This window comes from Brassica napus, chromosome C3 (genome assembly GCF_020379485.1).
Source record: "Brassica napus cultivar Da-Ae chromosome C3, Da-Ae, whole genome shotgun sequence".
Taxonomy (NCBI): Eukaryota; Viridiplantae; Streptophyta; class Magnoliopsida; order Brassicales; family Brassicaceae; genus Brassica; species Brassica napus.
The window spans coordinates 30,717,499-30,739,364 of record NC_063446.1 but is presented as its reverse complement, the minus strand read 5'-3'; the positions used below and the strand labels follow the sequence as shown (position 1 = coordinate 30,739,364).

At 35.3% G+C, this 21,866-nt stretch overlaps 1 protein-coding gene across 2 annotated transcripts; it reads left to right on the top strand.

Annotated features, from left to right (window-relative positions):
- The first annotated feature begins 13,269 nt into the window (after positions 1-13,269).
- LOC106385851 (transcription factor bHLH123) lies at positions 13,270-16,084 on the top strand. 2 transcript variants are annotated; one of them, XM_048753213.1, is made up of 7 exons: positions 13,270-13,630; positions 13,735-14,347; positions 14,437-14,550; positions 14,917-14,982; positions 15,209-15,274; positions 15,386-15,436; positions 15,685-16,084. In XM_048753213.1, exons 1-7 carry the CDS (start codon positions 13,410-13,412, stop codon positions 15,835-15,837), a joined length of 1,284 nt encoding a protein of 427 aa, XP_048609170.1. In that variant the 5' UTR covers positions 13,270-13,409; the 3' UTR covers positions 15,838-16,084. The 2 variants fall into 2 exon arrangements, with proteins under 2 accessions (XP_048609170.1, XP_013681203.1); XM_013825749.3 differs by having other exon boundaries at positions 13,276-13,630; positions 13,732-14,347.
- Positions 16,085-21,866: the final 5,782 nt, after the last annotated feature.

Here is a 21,866-nt window from a genome sequence, read left to right as displayed (position 1 = left end):
ATGAAATAAATATTGTAAAAGTTTGATGCTCCTACAACATTTTTATAGCCAAAATTGTATTAGACAAGGTTTTGATTAAGCAAATGATCTTTAACAGTTATTTATTGATTCAAAAACATTTTTTCACATTTGTGGAAAAAGGTAGTAGTGGCTGAATAAACTGATTTAAATTGTATATATGTTACACCTATCTAATGATGATTTTTTGGCTACTACGAAAAGAAGTCGATGTATCATGTATGTATATGTGTTACGTACGTGCATATATAGCTATATAATAATATTTATGTACATAAGTTCAAAAAAAAAAAATTATGTACATGCGAAATCATGGAGAGAGGAGAAACAGAAATCGGTGAGAGCAAAATGTTGTTCTTTGATTTAATCATTAACGTAAGCATATAACAATTGACGTCAATATGAATGGTACGACTTTCCTTCTTCGCGTTAAATATTTACCTCCAAATTATAAGGTTTTTCTATATTCATTTAAATTTGATAAAAAAAACCATTGGTTAACTATAAGAGCAATCTAGCTTCAAAAAAAAACTATAAGATCAATCTGAACTTGGATTTCTAAACAAAATAAAATAATAATTTTTTTTTTTTTTTTTTTTGTTAACCAGGATGGGTTCGGACCTTCGGCCTTAATCCCCCCTAGGCCCGGGGCCGGCCTGCGCTGATACCGATAACATGGCGTAAAGCACCCCTCCCCATGGGAATCGAACAAAATAATAAGTTTTTAATAAGTTTTTATTTAATAATTAAATTACATTTTACTTTTAAAAATCAAAACAATCATAAGGAAACACGTGACATTTGAGTATGAGATGAGTATTTTTTAAGAAAATAATTGAAGACTGTTTCTCGGTTTTTCTTTCCTCTTTTAATATTTTTCTTTATTTATAATCGTTAGAAACTGTACAATTTTTTGTTGGAGTTGCTCTAAGACCTTTTGTGTATATGCATATATATTGCAGCAGTGTCAGACGCAGATGTCTGGGTATGAGGTCATGTGCTCCTGCTCTTTTTATTTTTGCTTAAATAACTTAATTTTATCCACTTAACTATTCTCAGATTATGGAAAAAAAAAAAATGGTGCCCCCAGTCTAATTTCATTTTTGTTGTTTTTAACATTGTGCTCCCATCCCAAAAGAAATATTTCTAGATTGGCCCATGTATTGCAGTTAACTTTATATGTAATGTATATATGTGTACATGCGTGTGTCAAAATAGTGGCTAATAGTGATATATATATGAAGACCAGTCAATTCACAAGTGATGCGTATCCAATGTTTACTTGGCTAATACATCACAGTGTCGTGTAACTGATTTGCACCATGCATCTCACTGAATTTTTTTTCTTTTCCAATACAAGAGCCCGCTATGGTTTTGTTTGACAATTGTTTATAACTTTCTATATTTATTCATGAATGCATATAATTTTTGTAGCACTAACTAGAAATTCACAGATTATAAGTTTAAAAAGAAGAAATTCACAGATTATATCTTTTACAACTAAAGTATAAACCGAAGTCAAAGAATAAAATACAAAAGCAAAACACAGAACGTGTAAGCGATTAAGTCACTCAGAGGTTGACTTGAAAACAAGATATACGACGATAAACGTCAAACCGAGGCGACAAGAATAGCTGACAGCAAGAGAGCGAGTGTGTGTGTGTGTGTGTGTACACAAATATTTTACAAACCCAAAAAGAGTTTATGACGGTCGTGATCTAATCAATTATCCTTTGATCGATGGAGCAATGATGATGATTGTTTTGGACTATATATATTCTAGTAAGAGTTATTCTTGGGTTCACCTTTAGGTTCACCAACCAATAGAAATTTGTCATTTTAAATTTAGTATCTTTTAATTAAGGAAACCAAATAACTTGCAAATTATATTATTTTTTCAAAATAAAATTTAAAAATAAATAAAAATAATATATAAAAAACGAATTCAAAAAAAAAAATGTTGTCAACAAAACACTAAACCCTAAACTCTAATACTAAACCCTAAACTCAAATCCTAAACCCTAAATCCTTAACTAAACCCTAAATCCTTGGGTAAAACCCCTAAACCCTTGGAAAAACACTAAACATGTTGTCAACAAAACACTAAACCCTAAACTCTAATCCTAAACCCTAAACCCTTGGGAAAACCTTAAACCCTTGGGTAAACTCTAAACCCTTGGGTAAACTCTAAACCCGTAGGTAAACCCTAAACCCTTGGAAAAACACTAAACATTTGGATAAATTCTAAATCAAATCTTAAACACTAAACTCTAAATCATAAAAATAAATATTTTTTTTAAACAATATTTTTTTAGAACTATTGTTATTTTTATTTACTTAATTTTTTATTTTTTATTTTAAAAGCATAATATAATTTGGCAAGTTATTTTGTTTCCTTAATTAAAAGATACTAGATCTAAAATGACAACTTTCTATTGGTTGGTGAACCTAAAGGTTCACCCTAGGGGGTGAACCCAAGAAAAAGTCTTCTAGTAATATGAAAATATGCATGACGACGTTAAACAAAGACAAAGTATATAGTTATTTACTTTAGAATGTTAATTTGTATTTATAAATAAGGGAATAATGGATGGAAAACAAAATTCATATAATGGTATATATTTATCGTCAGATAACTTTAAATTGACAAAATGTGTGATAAGATCGAGTTTTTAAACGGTGCAATATATCGTCTACGATATACAAAAATGTATGGTAGCATATTTTTTTTTTGAAGATAGAAACAATATCACTGCAAAAAAGAATGCATAGTATAATTTGACAATACCAACCAACCAATAGAATTGTTTTATTTTATATTTGATATCTTTTAAAAAAAGAAACAAAATATTGTTAAATTATATTATGTTTTTAAAATTAAAAGATAAAAAGAAAAAAAGAAAAAATAGTAGTAATTACAAAAAAAATATTTTTAACGTCGTCAGCATAACATTAAACCCTAAATCCTAATTCCTAAACCATTAATCCTAAACCTTAAACCCTTGGGTAAACCCTAAACTCTATGATAAATCATAAACTATAAATCAAAATCACTAAACACTAAAACACTCAAGGGTTTAGGGTTTAGAATTTAGGGCTTAGGGTTTAGGGTTTAGGGTTTTAGTGTTTTTTATTTAGAGTTTAGGATTTATCCAAGGGTTTACGGGTTACCCAAGGATTTAGGGTTTACCCAAGGGTTTAGGGTTTAGGGTTTAGGATTTAGGGTTTAGTGTTTTGCTGACAACGTTAAAAATATTTTTTTTAATTCTTTTTTCTGTAACTACTATTTTTTTTTACTCTTTTATTTTAAAAACATAATATCTTTACAATATTTTGTTTCCTTTTTAAAAAGATATTGAATTTGAAATAATGAAATCCTATTGGTTGGTGAACCTAGAGGTTCACTCTAGGGGGTGAACCCAAGAATAACTCTTTTTGTATATCTTACACGTTAGTCTTATCATTATGGAAAAAATTTAGATTCATCCTCTATGGTGAACCTTTAAATTCACCTCTTCTCTTACCACCAATCAAAGTGTCACCTAGATAATTAATGAAAAATATTAAATTTTATTTAAAATATTTGGAAAAAAAATGATGCCTAACAAAACCCTGAATCCTAAATTCTAAATCCTAAATCTAACCCCTAAATACTAAACCCAAATGCTATACCCTAAACCCAAATAGTAAACCCTAAACCTAAATCCTATACTATAAATCCAAATCTGAAACTCTAAACCCAAACTGTAAACCCAAATCCTAGACCCTAAACCCAAACCGTAAACTCTAAATCCAAACCCAAATCCTAGACCATAAACCAAATTGTAAACCTTAAATCCAAATTAAAACTTTTTGGATTTAGGGTTTACAGTTTGGGTTTAGGGTCTAGGATTCAGGTTTAGGATATAGGGTTTGGGTTTAGAGTTTATGGTTTAGTATTCCGGTTTAGAGTTTGGGTTTATGATCTAGAGTTTGGGTTTATGATCTAGAGTTTGTAGTTTGGATTTAGGGTTTAGAGTTTGGGTTTATGATTTAGGGTTTATAGTTTGGATTTAGGGTTTAGAGTTTGAGTTTATGATTTAAGGTTTTGTTAGTGGCATCATTTTCTTTTTTCAATTATTTTTGATTTTTTTAAAAAATTAAATATCTTTATTAATAATCTAAGTGATACTTTGATTGGTTATAAAAGAAGTGATGAATTTAAGGGTGAACCTAAGTTTTGTCCTATCATTATTGAGTGAATAAGAATTTTTTCACAGTATATTTTTGTTTTGAGGATATAAACAATATCTTTTTACAGTATATTTTTGTTTTAAAGAATGTTTTTGTTTTAAAGATAGAAACAATATCGCTTTTGTTATATTTTAGTTTTAAAGATAGAAATATACATCCACCTTGAGTATATTTTGTTCTAAAGATAGAAAGTTTAGAAACAATATTTTCTTACGGTATTTTTAAAAATAACGTTTTTTACAGTATATCTTTGTTTTAAAAATAGAAAGAAAATTTTGATAAAAAAAAAGATATAAAGAAAACAGTATATTACTCTTAGTAGTTGAATTTATATATTTTTTTTTAAAAAGCCTGAGTTGATATCCGTCTGAAAAGAGTGAAAGGCCATAAAATTCAACGGCTTAAAAATAATAAGAAAATAAAATTAAACGGAAGTAGTCGATGGTGGGATGCTGGAAGGCCGTGTGGGTTTGTCTCCGCAACAGTCTCTTTCTAGTTTTTTTCTTTGCTTTCTGAAATCAATTTGCATGTTCATCTTCTTCTCCATGTTTCTTTTGTCTTTTATTTCATTACACCACATGCTTACGTCACCTTGACGTTTTCGCTCTACCTCAATCCATCTCATTCCGTATAATGTAAAATTCAAAGCAAATTTAACTGGTTTGCATTCCCCTCCCGCCCCCAAAAAACATAAGTATATAGTAACGGTCCCATACGTGCACATATATAGAACAATGTTATTGACAATGCAATTGGGTTTTAGTCTATTTTACTACGCAAGATATATAGTTTATATATACAACATCAAGATTAATTTATAATAAAAGTTTTGGGTAAAACAGTATATTCAAATAGTCATGGTGAGTTCAAGTTTCATGGATGCTATAAATGTCATCTATTGTATTTCACTTACCCTTATAAGAGCATGCATGATTATTGGAGGTTTTTATGGTGAAGTTCTTAGCATTTTTAGTTAAAAGTTAAGAGACGGGTTCTTATATTCTGCTAAACCTCCCATGATGTTCTAAGCATATTATATCATATACACTTGTTTTTATAGCACTACAAGAAAACAGCGGTATTCTGACGAACATTCCGACGGAAAATGAAATCCTCGGAATTTCCCGAGGAATATACCGACGGAATTCCGAGGAAATATCAATCCGTCGGAATATTCCGAGGAAATTCCGAGGAAAAATGTGTTCCTCGGAAAAAACCGATGAATTCCGAGGAAATATTATAGGGATTTTACAAAATTCCGAGGAAATTCCGACGAACTAGTGATCGATCGATGCGTTATTGGACATATACCCATCGATCGATCACATTGTTACGCTTTGGTCCATCTTAGTGATCGATCGATGCGTTTTTGGACATAAATCCATCGATCGATCCGTTTATAAAAAAACATTCGAGATTTTGAAACCCCAAACACTAGTTCCTCGGAATTTCCTCTGAATATTCCGAGGAAATTCCGAGGAACACTTGATATCCTCGATCGATCGATGGGATAATCTCATCGATCGATCACATTGTTACGCTTTGGTCCATCTTAGTGATCGATCGATGCGTTTTTGGACATAAATCCATCGATCGATCCGTTTATAAAAAAACATTCGAGATTTTGAAACCCCAAACACTAGTTCCTCGGAATTTCCTCAGAATATTCCGAGGAAATTCCGAGGAACACTTGATATCCTCGATCGATCGATGGGATAATCTCATCGATCGATCACATTGTTACGCTTTGGTCCATCTTAGTGATCGATCGATGCATTTTTGGACATATATCCATCGATCGATCCGTTTAAAAAAAAATTGACGTTTTGAAACCCCAAACACTAGTTCCTCGGAATTTCCTCGGAATATTTCGACGGAATTCCGAGGAAGAAAAGGGTTTCCTCGGAATTCCCTCGGAATATTCCGAAGAAATTCCGAGGAAATAGGGTTTTTAAACCGAAAACAACGTTTTACGGTTTGAATAACACCTATATAACCCTTATTAAGTGTCTTACGTTCATTATGAAGTCAAAAATTTGTTCCTTACCCTATAATAAACACTTTTCCGATTGTATGAACGAAATCCCCACAACATAAGAAAAACACTTATACACTTTAATGAACGGTAAAGGGAATACTTACAATTCGTTTTGAAATTTGTTATTTCATGGTTTATGCTCATCTATACAAAGAATCCTCAATGGTATGCATTACAATTGTATAAGAAATGAAATACGGCAAAAAAAATTGATGTTTTGAAACCCCAAACACTAGTTCCTCGGTATTTCCTCGGAATATTCCGAGAAAATTCCGAGGAACAATATAAATTAATAGAAATACATGCACATGATATTCTTTTTCCTCGAATTAATGAAAATATTCCGAGGAAATTCCGACGGATATTTAAGTGGCCGTCGGAATTTCCTCGGAATATTTTCATTTAACCGGGCAAACAAGCCGCCAAATATTTCGCGAAAATTGAAATTGAAAATACTGAGGGAATTCCGACGGAAAATATCCGTCGGACCCAAGGTTTTATAAACTCGAAACGCATCTTCTTCCCCATTTCTCTCTTCTTCCTCTCCGGCGATCTCTCTCTCCTTCCGGCGTTCTCCACCTTCTCTCGCGACGATCTCTCCGGCGAATCCTTTCCATTCTCTTACAAATCATGTAAGGACCCTATCCCACTCTCTTAGGTCCTATTTGTTAGGTTTTTAAGTAGATTTGATGATTTTAGAAGGTTTTTGATAGATTTTTGTTAGGGTGATTGGGTAGGATTGTGATTTGTTGTGTAATAGGTTTAGAATTGTAATTTGATTGTGTTGAATTGATTTAGAACTTTTTTTTATAAATTGTTCATTATTTTTGTATTTACAAAACGTTTTTTCTATATAAATTCGATTTTACAAAACGTTTTTTGTATATAAATTCGATTTTTGGATTTATAAAAGATGATTTCATATTTATAAAAATATTTATATTTATTAAAACTAATTTTGTATTTATAAAACATTTTTTTGATTTATAAACACTATTTTTTTATTTTTGTATTTATAAAAACTATTTTTAAATATACAAACCGTTCTTTGTATATAAATTCGTTTTTTGGATTTATAAAAGATGATTTCATATTTGAAATTAATTTTGTATTTATAAAATATTTTTTTTGATTTATAAACACTATTTTATTATTTTTTGTATTTATAAAAACTATTTTGTATTTATAAAAAGATGATTTCATATCTATAAAAATATTTATATTTATAAACTAATTTTGTATTTATAAAACATTTTTTGATTTATAAACACTATTTTATTATTTTTTGTATTTATAAAAAACTATTTTGTATTTATAAAAAGATGATTTCATATTTATTAAAACTAATTTTGTATTTATAAAACATTTTTTTTATTTACAAAAACTATTTTATTATTTTTTGTATTTTAAATATGTTTTCTATTTCAATTTTGATTTTATATTTTCGAATTTCAATTTAAAAAAATAAATTTATAATTTTTTTTTTTAATTTTGGAAATATTCCGAGGAAGTTTATCCCTCGGAATATTCCGACGACATCTTCCTCGGAATATTCCGAGGAATTTCCGACGAACTTGTGGTCCTCGGAAATTCCGAGGAAATAGGGTTTCCTCGGAATTCCGTCGGAAATTTCCGAGGGATTTCCGAGGAAAGATGAATTTCCGAGGAGTTATTTCTGAGGACTTTTTTCGTCGGTATGTCGTCGGAATAGCGTTATTCCGACGACTTACCGATGATTTTTTCCCTCAGTATGCCGCTGTTTTCTTGTAGTGTAGCATATACGTACCCCTAACCAAATATTAACTACAAAGATTGGTTTTGCGTAAGATGGAATAGTTTAAACAGAGGTTGTTAACTAGTGAAATTATTTATGAAAAATATTTTGGCCCCTAATCTTAGATGTCAAAATTAAGCTGAAAATCAAACCGATTAATGATGAAAAATCGGATGAATGAAGTGTGATTCGGGGGGAAAATTGTGGTTTTTTTTTTTTTTTTTTGATAACTGAGTGTCCTGGCTCCACCGTGGTGGTCCAGACTAGAGACCGAATCCTTTAGCAGCGCAGACGCACACTCGAAGTGAGTCATGGCCAGGCAACGGTCTTCGGTCTCGGACGCCGCCAGAGCAAGTCCGCATGTAAATTCCCTGGTGGCCAGTGCGAATCGAACCCGGGGGCCGTACTTGCAGCCGCAAGCCGTACACCACCAGACTAACTCGTCCTGGTTAACGGCAATCATATATAAGTAATATTTAAGTATTTCAATATTAACATGTAAATTAATTTCAGTGTAGTTCTATCATAGAAGAATGAGATTTAACACTTCAGTAAAAGGAAAAAAGGAGAGTATATAAGGTAATTGGTGCTGTGCATAGCTGTTTGTTCTTGTGATTCAAACCAGGTAACTGGACCAGTGACAAGAACTGATCTAGTGCAAATGAAAAAGAGAAATAACTAAATTGATTTTTTTTTAAAGATTGCATGTTATTAGAAAATAACAGGATCTTGAACAAAAAAAAAAAGAACCGGATCATGCAAATTGCAAACTTACTGGTAATTTTTAGCGGCTGTAAAAGAAAGTTTATTTTTCACTATAATCCAAATCAAGACAATCTCGACACTGTTTCACTAAAATCCAAATAACTGATGCATAGTTTAATTAAGCAGAATTCAATATTTACGTGACTTTATATCTTGTCGGTCTCGTTAAGCGTATAGCGACCAACGTTAGGCAAAAGGAAATGATTAGAGAGATGAACTGTGGAATAACTCTAAAAATCGGATTTAAAATATGTAAATTACCACAAATACCACATAATACCACTTTTCATGTTTACGCTAATCACATTTATCTTCGCTTTTAACGAAGGGTAAAAGACAGTTATACCCCTGGAGTTAACTGATCTAGACTTAGGGTTTATATTTAAAATGTGGGGTTGTTTTTTGGAATGTTAAATTTAGGATTCTAATAAATATATAAATAAATATTAAAAAATATAATTTAAAAAAAAATAGTTTCAAACATAATTTTCGATTTTCAAAAAACAATTTTGAGAAAAATAAAAAACAAAAATTTCGAGAAAAAGTCCAACAAAAAATATATATATAAAAAAGTTCGAATTTGAAAAAGTATAATTTAAAACATAAAAAAATTTTTTTTTTATTTTTTTATTTATTTGAATAATGATTTATTATATATATAGATAACAAGAGTATAAGAGTTTTTTGTCACTTAATGAATAATGTATTTTTGAAAATATCATTTTAGTGGTGGTAAAGATGAAAATTGGTATCACGAAAGTGGTAAACATAAAATTTCCTCTTTAAAATTTTAATAGTATAATTTTGTGTTATGAATTAGAGACAGTTACATACAGAGACACATTACGTCTTTCTCTTACCTTGAGAGACACATTCTGTGGTTGAGACACATTGTCCATACAGGTGTCCTTCTGAGGACGGAATTACCCCTGCTTTAGATGGAAAGGAAGAAACTACATGGTCAATTGGATTTAGTCACACACTAACTAACTTATATTAGATTTTGGTTTGAGTGACTAAATGAATGTAACTTAGTTTATGGTTTGACCGATGAGTTGCAATTTTTTGTATTTTTCTTAATACATTTTTATCACCTCTCGTTCTTTTGTTTGATTATTTTTCAAATATTAAAGTATATAAATTAAAAAAACTGACATAACAAATTCTAGTTTTTTATCTTCTACATTTTAACATCCATTAACATATATTTTAATCATTTGACGTCAGATTTTTGGATTAAGCATTTGTGGACAAATGAAATATGGACATCTATATTGTGGATAGAAAAAAAAAGTGGATTCATGAGTTGTGAACACATAAATTACAAATGAGTTGTAGAAACAAGAATTATGGACAAACAAACTAAAATCTGTTTAATTATCTTTTTACTTGTTATATGTACATAAATATAGTACAAAAGTTAAGTAAATCTGAAAAGTCATTGAGCACAATCAATAGAAGATTTATGGATAGAAAGAATGTGGACGCAAGAAACGTGGACACTTAACAAATACTTATGGATGGATATGTATGGACGCAATGGTTGTGGTTACGGTGAACAGTTGACAGGGAATAAATTATTCTTCTCCATTCTCTGTTAATTTTAGAACAAAGAGACGAAAGTTGAGATATATCCTTAGAAACAAAACAAGCTAAAATGGTTCGATTTTGAAGCAAAAATTGCACCTTGCATGTCAAGTGTTTGTGGACACGAAAAGTTGTGGACGAGTTAGATATGAACATACACATTGTGGATGGTAAAATTATGGACACTGGAAAATGTGAACACATGAATCAAGGTTTTGTGGATGAAGATATCGTGGATGAGGTCTTATGTTCAAGGTTTTGTGGATGAAGATTCGACAGCCACCTCCACCAACCACCACCATTGTATCCATACTCACGTCTTCCACCATCGCCTCCACAACCACCACCGCCTCCACTGTGGTATCCACCGCTTCTTCCACCACGCCCTCCACCGCCACCGCCATCGTTTCCACGGGACTGAGCCTCGAGAATCTATCAATTGCGAAAAGCCACTCGAGGAGACGGAGATCTACTGCGTTCTCTGGAAAGTATTAAACAAGATGACAAAAGTTTGGGTTTGTTACATACATACGGAATCAGGTAGTTTTGCTGTGAGAAGACAGAATCAAGTGGTTTAAGAAGCGTGATCTAACCTTCCATTTGGATTTTATCTGTGAATCGGTAGAGGCGCAAAAGTCCATATTCTTGAGGCTGAGATAGATAGATCGCTCACGATGGAAACACGACACCCCAATACAATTTCGTAGAACATAAGAGCAATGGAAGAGACGTGGGTTCCGAAAGTCGATATTTGGGTCCAATTTCAAGTTTTGATTTCTTGATCTAGATGAAATCGGGGGAGAAAGAAATTAGGGTTCTTCTCACCGGCGATGGATTTGTGAAGAAAGAGGAAGATATAAGTTCATCGGTTTTGTAAAAAGTTAAAAGTTATCGATTTTGTAAAAAGATAAAAATCAGTTTTGGGTTTTAGTTAGGAATCTCTTTGGTTAGTTGGGTTGGGTAATAGATTTGGTTAGTAGGATGAGATGTCTAGTTAGTTGAAGATGTCACTTGGTTAAGGGTTATCTTAGTAAAACTAGCATGATAAAGTGTGCTCAATAAACAATGTGTATTTTAGTGATATTGTAAACTCAACTTGTGTCTCCGAGGGTAAATATTTCTATGAATTAATATCGAGAAAATATCATTAAAAATATTAAAAACAGAAAAAAAAAAAGAAAAAAAAAAAGAGAAGTGTCACATTCAGGCTCTGACTCTGAGACGTAACAAGTGGGGTCTAGATGCTAAAGCACGCGCGCACGCCACGTGGGGCCCACTCGTTGACCTTATGTGACCGTAAAATTATAACGGTGAAGGTCATAGCCAAAAGGGGTCAAATACTCAAATCAAGACAATAAAAATATCTCAAAGTGGTCTGTGACTCTGATTGTGACCGTGACGCCCTGCTTAAAATAAGTCAAATACCATTTCAACCTCTTTCTTCCATTTTCGTGGCTTTTATATATACTAAGAAAGTCAATTTTAATCTTTTGTTTTTGTTAACCGGGAAAAGTTTGGTTCATCCTCTATATTTTTTTTTTTTCTGAAAAATAAAGATTAAACTCAGATTAATTCATGAACTAGACCTAACTCCTAGATAGTCTTGCATCCGGGGGCACGCACAATTTAGGCGGCAAGGTGGCCAACGAGAGTTTTGAAACCGGACCATATTGGGTTATTTGATCCCTCATGTACCATTAGCCCAACCCACGTTGGTTAAACTCTATCGTCAAACTATCTCAAGACATGGTATAAAGTATACGTTTCCAGCGAGAATCAAATTAGAAACACAATGATTTTTTTTTGTTTTTGTTAAACCACTAGCTCAATGCACTGTTGATAAGTCAATTTGTATTTTCTTATTTGTTCGTGTGTTACTTCTAACTGTGTAATACATTTCACTATAAAACATGTTAAACTTTGTTACTTTTATATCCTTTTCGTATACAAATATAAGGTTACAGGCCTGTTGCACCAAAAAAGAGGTTACAGGCCTACATCCTATAAATCCTCCTAGAATGAGTATACTTGACTACTTGTTATATACTTATAAAACATAATTCATTCCTCATACTCTATTGATAATATGTTTTAACTGAATGTAAATAAAATATTTATACCACAATTATATTGAAATTCTTATAATATAGTATTTATTTTGAAACATAATGTTAAAACGTCAATAAATTTATACTAAAGGAAATGATATTTTAGTTTTAGTTTCCTAATTATCAGTAAATGAATTGAAAGTCGTTGTAAAAAGCTTTTGGCATAGTGATAAACATATGGTGGAAAGCTTTTTATACTAGATAGTGTGATTCTATTGCAGATTAGTGGATATAAATTTTCTGAAGTCTCATGTGTGGCGTAGCAAGATCTATTATAATGTTAATTAACAAATGTTCACCATGAACATGATGCGTGTAGAAACGTTTGTTACGAATCCTCATGATGCCGATACAATTTTCGTTATAGAGTCGTTTGTGAAAGTGCTAACAATATGTTTTCCATGTGTTTCAAAGTAGCTAATTCGTTTACTCTGAATAATAAAACGGTGCATGTTTTCATAAGAGGGATTGATTTTTCATTGTTCTTCCAGAACGTACTTTCTACAATACTTAAAGGAAACTTTACCCAAAGATAAATTAAATACTAGCATAGTATTCTTTAAAGTGTAATAATACCAATGGAAAAAAAATTAAATAATTTTCGAGAAAAATTACAAGTTGGGTATGACGTATGTAAAAGAGTCAGCGAGAGCCACCTGAAAAATGTCAACCGGTGTTTTCACAAATAGTTAACGAAAACCCTACCAGGAAAAAAATAAAATATCCATTATAAATTGACATATTTTTATAACTATAAGTATCTCTCTCGTGTGGATCATCATCATTTCATGTGAGGCACAATCTGAGAAGACGCAACAAATTAAAGATCCATCATCGATCCCACCAACATATATATTAAACGCTTAGTGATTCCAAAAAAAAAGCCATGGGAGATCATCATGATTTCATCAACTCAGGAAGCTGGTGGAAAGTATCTTCTTCTTCCTCAACATCTTCTTCCATGAGAGCAAGCTCAATTGTATCTGGCGGTTCTGATGTTTTCCATGAAAAGGTTCATCATTCATTAGCTACTGATCATCATCTACAAATGATTGGTTTAGGGCTTTCTTCACAACCACCTGTTGATCAATGGAACCAACCTCTCTTGTGAGTCTTTCAACTTGCTTCTTTTATGTCTGTTTCAATATATCATAATATTTATGAAGCTTAGAGATTGTGTCTTTTTTTTTCTTTGCGGGGAACAAAAGAAGAGGAGATAGTAAAGCGGAGACAAGCTTTGGAGTGATGCTTCAAGAGAATCTCAATTTAGATGCCACCTCAAACGCAAACGCTATTCAAGAATCTGATTCCTCTAACCACCAAGCTTTGTGGCGAGATACGCAGATCAATAATAGCGATTTCAAACCGCAGCTAAATATGACGAGCAGCAACCGCGGTTTTTTCTTGGAAAATCAGTTCAGCCCTCACGGGAGCTCAAGTACGGACAGTAGCACAGTAACATGTCAAGGCTTCGCCGTTGACAACTCGTTGTACGGAACAGCAACAACTCCTAGTTCCTCTTCAGCTATGTTTCATCAAGGAGCTGGTTTTAATTTGCCTGGCTCTTCCGACCAACAACCGTCGAGGAATCATCAGCAACCAAATCTTGGGTACGGAAACTATGATCAGATGGCATCGACTTGGTTTTCAAGATCTTCGCCGCCTAAACCAAACAGTCCTTTGCGATTCTCTAACAACGCAACGTTTTGGAACCCAGCGGCAACGGCTGGAAACGTGGGTCCTACTCATCATGACGCGTCGTCGAACTTTTTTCCGGCGTTACAGCCGCCGCAGATTCACGCGCCGAGTTTTGATGAACAAAAGGTATCTATATGTTTTCTATATATATATATCACGAGTTTGTTTATATGTAAACGGATGTTTTATATGTGTTTTTTTTGTTCTTGTTGTAGAGTATAACGAAGGTTCCTGATTCGAGGAGCAATGAAGTAAAGAGAGGTGGAGCAGATCAGCCGGCGGCTAAGAGGGCCAAGAGCGAAGCACCGTCTCCGTCACCAGCTTCCAAGGTATATTTCGCTTTTACATAAAATAATAAAAGCTTCTTTTTAGGGATGTAACATCTTTCTGCACGTCAATATTTTACAATGAATTTAAATAAAAGCTTTCCATGGTTTACTAATAAAAAAACGAATCTCTTGTTAATCAAAACAAAACCCTATTTGAAACGAGTAAATTAGGTTTTAATATCATTTCTATCTAAAATTTTGAGTTTAGACAACCCAAATCCACACTTTTTGATAGAAACAAGCAGGCTTGCTAAGTTGTATTTTTTCTAATTAAAAAATTCCACAAACATTATTTCCCAATTTTTGGCATAATTCTTAAGTTTTTCTCCTTAATTTTCGTATAAATATTTGTTTTTGCTGAATTAGGTCAGGAAAGAGAAAATGGGCGACAGAATCGCTGCGCTCCAACAATTGGTTTCACCTTTCGGAAAGGTACTCTGTCTGCAATTTTTTGCTTTAGCTTTCGGAAAGATGATGAGTGTGTATTAGTATATTTGTCTATACAGTCATTATTACTTATCATATTATGTCTTTATATATATATATATATATATATATAAAATATGTAAAAGTCTATTCTATGTACTTATCTTTTGGGGATAAATCAAATACAACGGTTAGATTTTGTTTTACTGAATCTCATGTGGTTTTCTGTCAGACTGACGCAGCCTCAGTGCTCTCTGAAGCCATTGAATACATTAAGTTCTTACACCAACAAGTTTCAGTAAGTTAGCCCATCCCTTGTTTCTATAGTATATAACTTTTTTTTTGCTACATTATTAGTTAGTTATTGTATTTCTACTGATGTACAAACCTGCAAATGATTACAATTCAGGCTCTGAGTAACCCATATATGAAAAGTGGAGCATCTTTACAGCATCAACAGGTAGCTTTTTTTGCTTATCATATAATTTTATGTACATTATTAAATAATTATACTGTTATTATTATACAATTGAATTAACGCACGGCTCTCGTTCGTGTTCTGTATTACATCTCTATATTTAATGGTTGCTTAATCTTCAAGATTTGACAAACATCATTCCGAAACAATGTAGCCAGACGCTTTGCAATTAAATAAAAAAGTTTATATGAAACTTATCTTTTGTCTTTTGTTTTTAAATAATGATGCAGATGAGTGATCATCACAAAGAGCTAGAAGTTTCAGAAGAACCAGATCTTAGAAGTCGAGGTTTATGCTTAGTGCCAGTTTCGAGCATATTTCCAGTGACGCAGGATACTACAGTAGATTTCTGGACTCCTACGTTTGGTGGGACTTTTAGATAGATTGATATACAGATGAAAAAGTTATGTTAGATGTCGGTTGACGTATAATTTAACCTACATATACGTTGATTTGCTGATAAGAGAAAACCACCGATTTTAGTCGACGTGAGAAGATCGATTAATGGACAACTGAAAAGTGTTTGTCCATTCATATTTTTAGATTTATAACAAAACTTTAAAATAATGTGTAATTGAAGAAATATGCTTATATATAGAGGATATGTAAGATCTAAAGAGATTTGGATGAGTCTTCTTTTGTTGTTTGTTGATAGAAGATGATATACTATATAAGATAGTCGTTAAAGAAGAATGGATCTATAAGTCAAGTAGTCTTCGTTGATTCAGAGAGGGAGAAAGACGACTTAATTAATTATGTCGAAAATGAGCTTTTGTTTCTTCCTTTTTTAGCTGTTCTATTTTTCGAAAATGAATAATTAGATTCCACTAATAAGAGAGAGTAGTGTGTTGATCTGCATAATTTGATTGGACAAGAGAAAAAATTCTTCGGACAGATATTATTTTATAACTTTGGAATAATGTTAGTGGAAGTAAGATGATGGCCCACATGTTTTTTTTTCTCAAAGCGTTTTTACACATTGAAATATTAACATTTGCTAAGAAAAATAAAAGCATTTTCATGCCCAAAATATCTCTCTCCATCCAGTCGCATTTTCACGGTTTAAAGATAATTGTTTTATACATGGATAAAAATTGGATGGAAAAACTAGGTTATGATATATGTGTTATGTATCTATATATGTATATATTATATATGTATAAATAATTATGGGATCCACAATTTTTGTGGAACCCATAGATAAGAGCATGATTATTGGAGGTTCTTATAGTGAAATTATTAGCGTAATATAAGAACCCGTCTCTTAACTTTTAACTAAAAAAGCTAAGAACCGGTTCTTAAATATATATTCCGCTAAGAACTTCAGAACTCTCCAATAATCAAGTTCTAAGAGCAAAATTAATGCAGGAGCTAAGAGGAGTGCTTAGGGGTGGGTTCCACCACAAAAGGAGAAAAAACGACGCCAAAGACGCCATATCTGGTGTCGATGCTTGAGCTGTTTCGCGGGCCCCACTGACACGTGGCGGCCCGCGATTGGTTTGTTTTAAATTTTTTTTTTTAAATCAGAGAAAAATTCAAAAAAAAAATTAAGCACCCCACTTGGGGTGCTAGGGTTAATGGTGCTCTAAGGGTTCTTAAAAGAGAGTTTTAAGAACTTTTTTTTTTGAGCAACATGAAATTTCATTAAGAAATTAAACAGAGTTTTGGTTTGGGTTTACAACGGGCTGTGCTACCAGACAAGCCTTGGCAAGCCCATCAGCCGGCCCGTTATTGGCCCTAGAAATATAAGTAAAACGACAATTGATAAAGGGGGAGGAAGAGGAGAAAGCGAGCTCGTCGATATCTGATAGAATTCCGTAGAGTTCCGTCGTCTTCTGTCGAGAGGTGATAGCTTGTGCAAGCACTTGAGAGTCTGTTCGAATACAGATAATGGAGTAGTGATTGGTGGCTGCTTGGAGTAAGGCCTCTCTGATCGCCAGAGCTTCGCCCATGCATGGCGATGAGACTGCGCTTTGCTTGATCGACCCGCGAAATATCTCTGTTGCTGATCCATTTGTGAAGATCCAAGCTAGTCCTGTTTCTTTAGAGGTGTGACTCCAGGACGCGTCAGTGTTACAGAAGATTTCAGAGGGATCAAGGACCATCGGATCGTGTTGCTGGTCAGTAGTCAATGATTTGGGGATTTTCAGGCTCGGGGGTTGCGCAATCTCCCATTCCTTGAGGGCCTGGATCGCTTTTAGAGCTGTTTCTTCTGGCGATTGGGATCTATTTTCGAAGATCCGTTGGTTCCTGGAGGTCCAGATTGCCCAGCATATCCACGGCAAAGCATTGCCCGTGAATCCATAAGGTGGGATGGGAGTTAGGTTCCAAGATCTCTCAAGCTTTTCGAAGAACGTTGTAGCATCAGTTGTATCGATGGATTGATTCTACGGTCCATACCTCCATACCTCCAGACCTCGTTTGCGTATTGGCAGTGAAAGAGGATGTGATCCACACTCTCTGGTTCCCCACAATGGTTACAGGTGATGTTTTGGAGCATCCCTCTTTTACGCAAATTTTCCCCAGACGGTAGCGCGTTGGAGCCTATCTTCCAGAGGAAAAATTTTAGCTTCGGGGGGAGATGTCGAGACCAGATAAGTTTTTTCCATTTGCCTTCATTATTATCTCCCCGAGTCCTTTCAGTCGATTGATTGGGTGATAGGAAGGTGGAGTAGTAACCCGACTTAACACTGTAAGATCCTGATTGTTGCAGGGGCCAGATGTATGCATCATGCTTACCAAGGACACTAGGTCGCAGCTTCAGTACGTGTTCCTTTAGTTCAGGCATGAGCTTCTCCACAAGGTCGGTATTCCACTCTCTTGTTTCTCGTGTCAATAGGTCTGAGACCATGAGGTCTCTGTCTAGGAGGAAGACGGGGCCAATAGGTTTGAGCTTCGTCTCTGGTTGAATCCAAGAATCTGTCCAAACAGATGTTGATTCACCGTTTCCTACTGCCTTGCCTAGGTGATTTAGAAGAAGGTCTCTGCCCCGCAGGATTTCTCTCCAACCATGAGAGATCAAGGAGGTCGGTTGCGTCTTTAGAAAGGATGTCTTATGGCAGTATTTGCCCAGAAGAACCTTTGCTAAGAGATAGTCTAGATTGGTAAGTAATCTCCACCCTATTTTTGCTAGGAGCGCGTGGTTAAAGGCCTGTATATCTCGAAACCCCAATCCTCCTAGGTCTTTTGGTTGTGTCAATTTCTCTCACGAGACCCAACAGATTTTCCTCACACCGTCTTTAGAGTCCCACCAGAATTTTGTCAGTACTGACTGGATTCGTTTACAGAGACTGACAGGGAGCTCAAAGCAAGTCATAGAGAAGGACGGGATTGCAGAGAGTACTGATTGGATCATAACTGCCATGCCTGCAGTAGACAGGAACTGTGTAGACCAGTTTAGGGCGCATTGTTTCATTCTATCAACTATGGACGAGAAGAGGTCTTTTTTCTTCCTACCGAAATGTTCAGGTAAGCCTAGATATTTACCCACTCCACCCTCCTTCTCTATGCCTAGAAGTTCTTTCACTCTGTTTCGCATTTCAACATGGGTTTTACTCGAGAATAAGATGGAGGATTTCAGTGTGTTAATTTGCTGACCTGACGCTGTTTCATAGCTGCGTAGTATGTTGACAAGACTAGAGCAGGCGTGGCTGTCCGTCTTAGTGAAAAACATAGTGTCATCAGCAAATAGCAGGTGATTTATCTTTGGGCTATTTCTTGAAACTCTTATTCCCGGTAAAGTCCCATCTTCTTGAGCTTTGATACAGAGTCTTGAGAGCACCTCACCACAGATGATGAAGATGTATGGTGACATAGGGTCTCCCTGCCTGATCCCGCGTTGGGGGATCACACACCCCACAGCTTCGTCGTTGAGGAGGAACGAGTAATAGACCGTTGTTACACACTCCATGATCCACGCTATGAAGGTATTGCTGAATCCCATTCTTGTAAGGACTGCATTGATAAAGGACAATTCCAGTCTGTCGTACGCTTTACTGATATCAGCCTTAACGGCCATTGAACAATGTTTAATAGCTCCAGATGTTTTCAGGTACTACAGGACCTCATGCGTGATCAAGACGTTGTCGGATATGATGCGTCCAGGTACGAATGCAGACTGATTCTCAGAGATCACTTCTTGTAGGACAGGTTTAAGTCTGATGGAGAGTAACTTTGAAATGACTTTGTAATAGACATTGCATAGGGCAATAGGTCTATAATCAGACACCGCCTTAGGACTTTTAATTTTCAGAATTAGCCTGATGTGAGTTGAATTGATTGAGTGTGGCAGAGTTCCTTCCACGAAAAAAGACTGAATCTCCCTTGTTATTGCAGAGCCAACCACCTCCCAATTCGATTGGAAGAAACTAGAAGAGAATCCATCGGGGCCTGGAGCTTTGTCGGGATGAATAGCAAAGAGTGCATCTCTGATCTCAGCAGGTGAGGGAATTTTTGTTAATTCCTCATTTGTGGCTTGAGTAATGCAAGGTGTGATAGCCTTATTTACTAATTCCACTGTAGAAGTTCCGGACGATGTGAAGATGTTGGAGAAGTAAGCTCCAATAGTCTCTGCAATCTGATCATCCTCAAACTCTGGAAAGCCTTCTGCGTTCTCAATCACAGAGATCATATTTCTAGCTCTTCTGCCTTTTGTAGATGCGTGAAAGAACGTCGTATTTTTATCTCCTAGGGTGAGCCAGAGTAGCCTGCTTCGCTGCCTCCAGAATTCCTCCTCTGCTTTATAAGCCTTAAGTAGTTTCAGGTTTAGTTGAGCAATCAAATCATCATTTGCAAGACTGGCAGACATGGCAGCATCCAAGGCTTCTTTTGTTTCGCCTATGAGCTTCCTGCTGTTGGTATGGAACTTTTTACTCCAAGCTGAGATGGCATGACGACACCTACTAATCCTTATTGTCACCGGTGAGTTTTGTGTTTCGTTCCAGACTTTCTTGACAAGTTGAGTGATCTCTTCGTTATCTCGCAGGCGTCGATCATATCTGAAGATTCTAGATGATCTCTTCTTCCTGGAGTCAAAGGTGGATATTAACGGTCTATGATTCGAGGCTTCGAACTGGAGATAATGGGATCGTCCATTTGGGAACATGTCTGACCACATACTGTTTGCCATCGCCCGATCCATGCGGCAATGGACGAGGTGGGAGTTCCTTCTCCCTCTCCAAGAAAGAAAGTTTCCAGTGTGTTTGAGATCAAACAGGTCGCATGCAGATAGGAAAGAGCAAAAGTTACTAAAGGAGCTTTCAGATCTCTCCACCCCCCCCCCCCCCCCCCCCGGACTTCTCTGAATTGTCGGTGATTTCGTTGAAATCACCAGTGAGGAACCAAGGAGAGTCTCTGTTTGTAGCCAGGTCACTTATAGCTGTCCAGACTGCCAGCCGCTTTGAAATATCTGGTTCACCATAAACAAAGGTACCATGAAACTCTTTCCCTTTAAAAGAGATGAGTGTATCAATGAAGTTTTGGTTGGCTGAGAGGATGGATAAACTGACGTCTTTCTTCCATAACAGGGCCAATCCTCCCGAGGCTGGTGTGACTGGCGCAAAGAGGTATTGTTCCTCTAAATTTAGTTCTTCAAGTTCTTTTGAAACGAACTCATCAGGGTTTTTGTTTCAGATAGAAAGATAACATCAGGGGAAGACTTCTTATTAAGTTCTTTTAGCCTCTGGACTGTTCTGGGGTTTCCCAACCCACAACAGTTCCAGCTCAAAATGACTAAGGAAGAGGGGGATGAAGGGTGTGAAAATCCGATGTCTCATCACCGGGTTGACAGAAGGGGAAGCAGTTACCAGTGCAGGCTCTGTAGAGGTTGGGATGTGAGCTCTCCCTTGAGAGGAGTGTATTGGAGCTGCATGAGGAAACCCGTGTTTGGATGCTGATTGAGCTATGTTGCGCCTCCGCAGATTGGTGCCAGCGAAAATGCGTGGACTTGCTTGCGTTCTACGCGACGCCCCAGATCTCTCTCTCGCGTTCCTTGTTGATCTAGGGGTGTGATTTAAAGTCCTTCCAGTCCCAGCTCTAGCCATAGGCGTTGACTGCACTCTGGTTTCTTCCTCAGGGAGAGCTCTGTCTCTGTCCTCACATTGCCTCAGGTTATTTGCTGCTGCAGCAATGATTCTAGAAGCTGTTTCTTCCATTAGACCTTCCTCTTCACTGCTTATAACCCTTTGGAATCTTGCAGCGGCTTCTATAGGATCTGTTACATTTGTGTACTGGAAGGTAACCTCACGGAGATCCTCCATCACCTCCTCTCTCAGAGGGATCCTTGGTAGATGTGGGTAGTCTGTCAGCTCAAGATTTCGTTCCAGAGGGGGTCTAGAAGTAACAGAATCCTCTAAGGGGTCTGCGCATGGGGGTGTCTTTGAAATCCCTGCTCTGGCTTCTAGCGGTTCATCGT

Coding starts and splice junctions, on each gene's coding strand:
- LOC106385851 (XM_013825749.3), top strand. CDS start 13,410: ATGGGAGATCATCATGATTTCATCAACTCAGGAAGCTGGTGGAAAGTA. Junction 14,348..14,436: donor CGAGTTTTGATGAACAAAAG/GTATCTATATGT, acceptor TTCTTGTTGTAG/AGTATAACGAAGGTTCCTGA. Junction 15,275..15,385: donor TCTTACACCAACAAGTTTCA/GTAAGTTAGCCC, acceptor ATTACAATTCAG/GCTCTGAGTAACCCATATAT.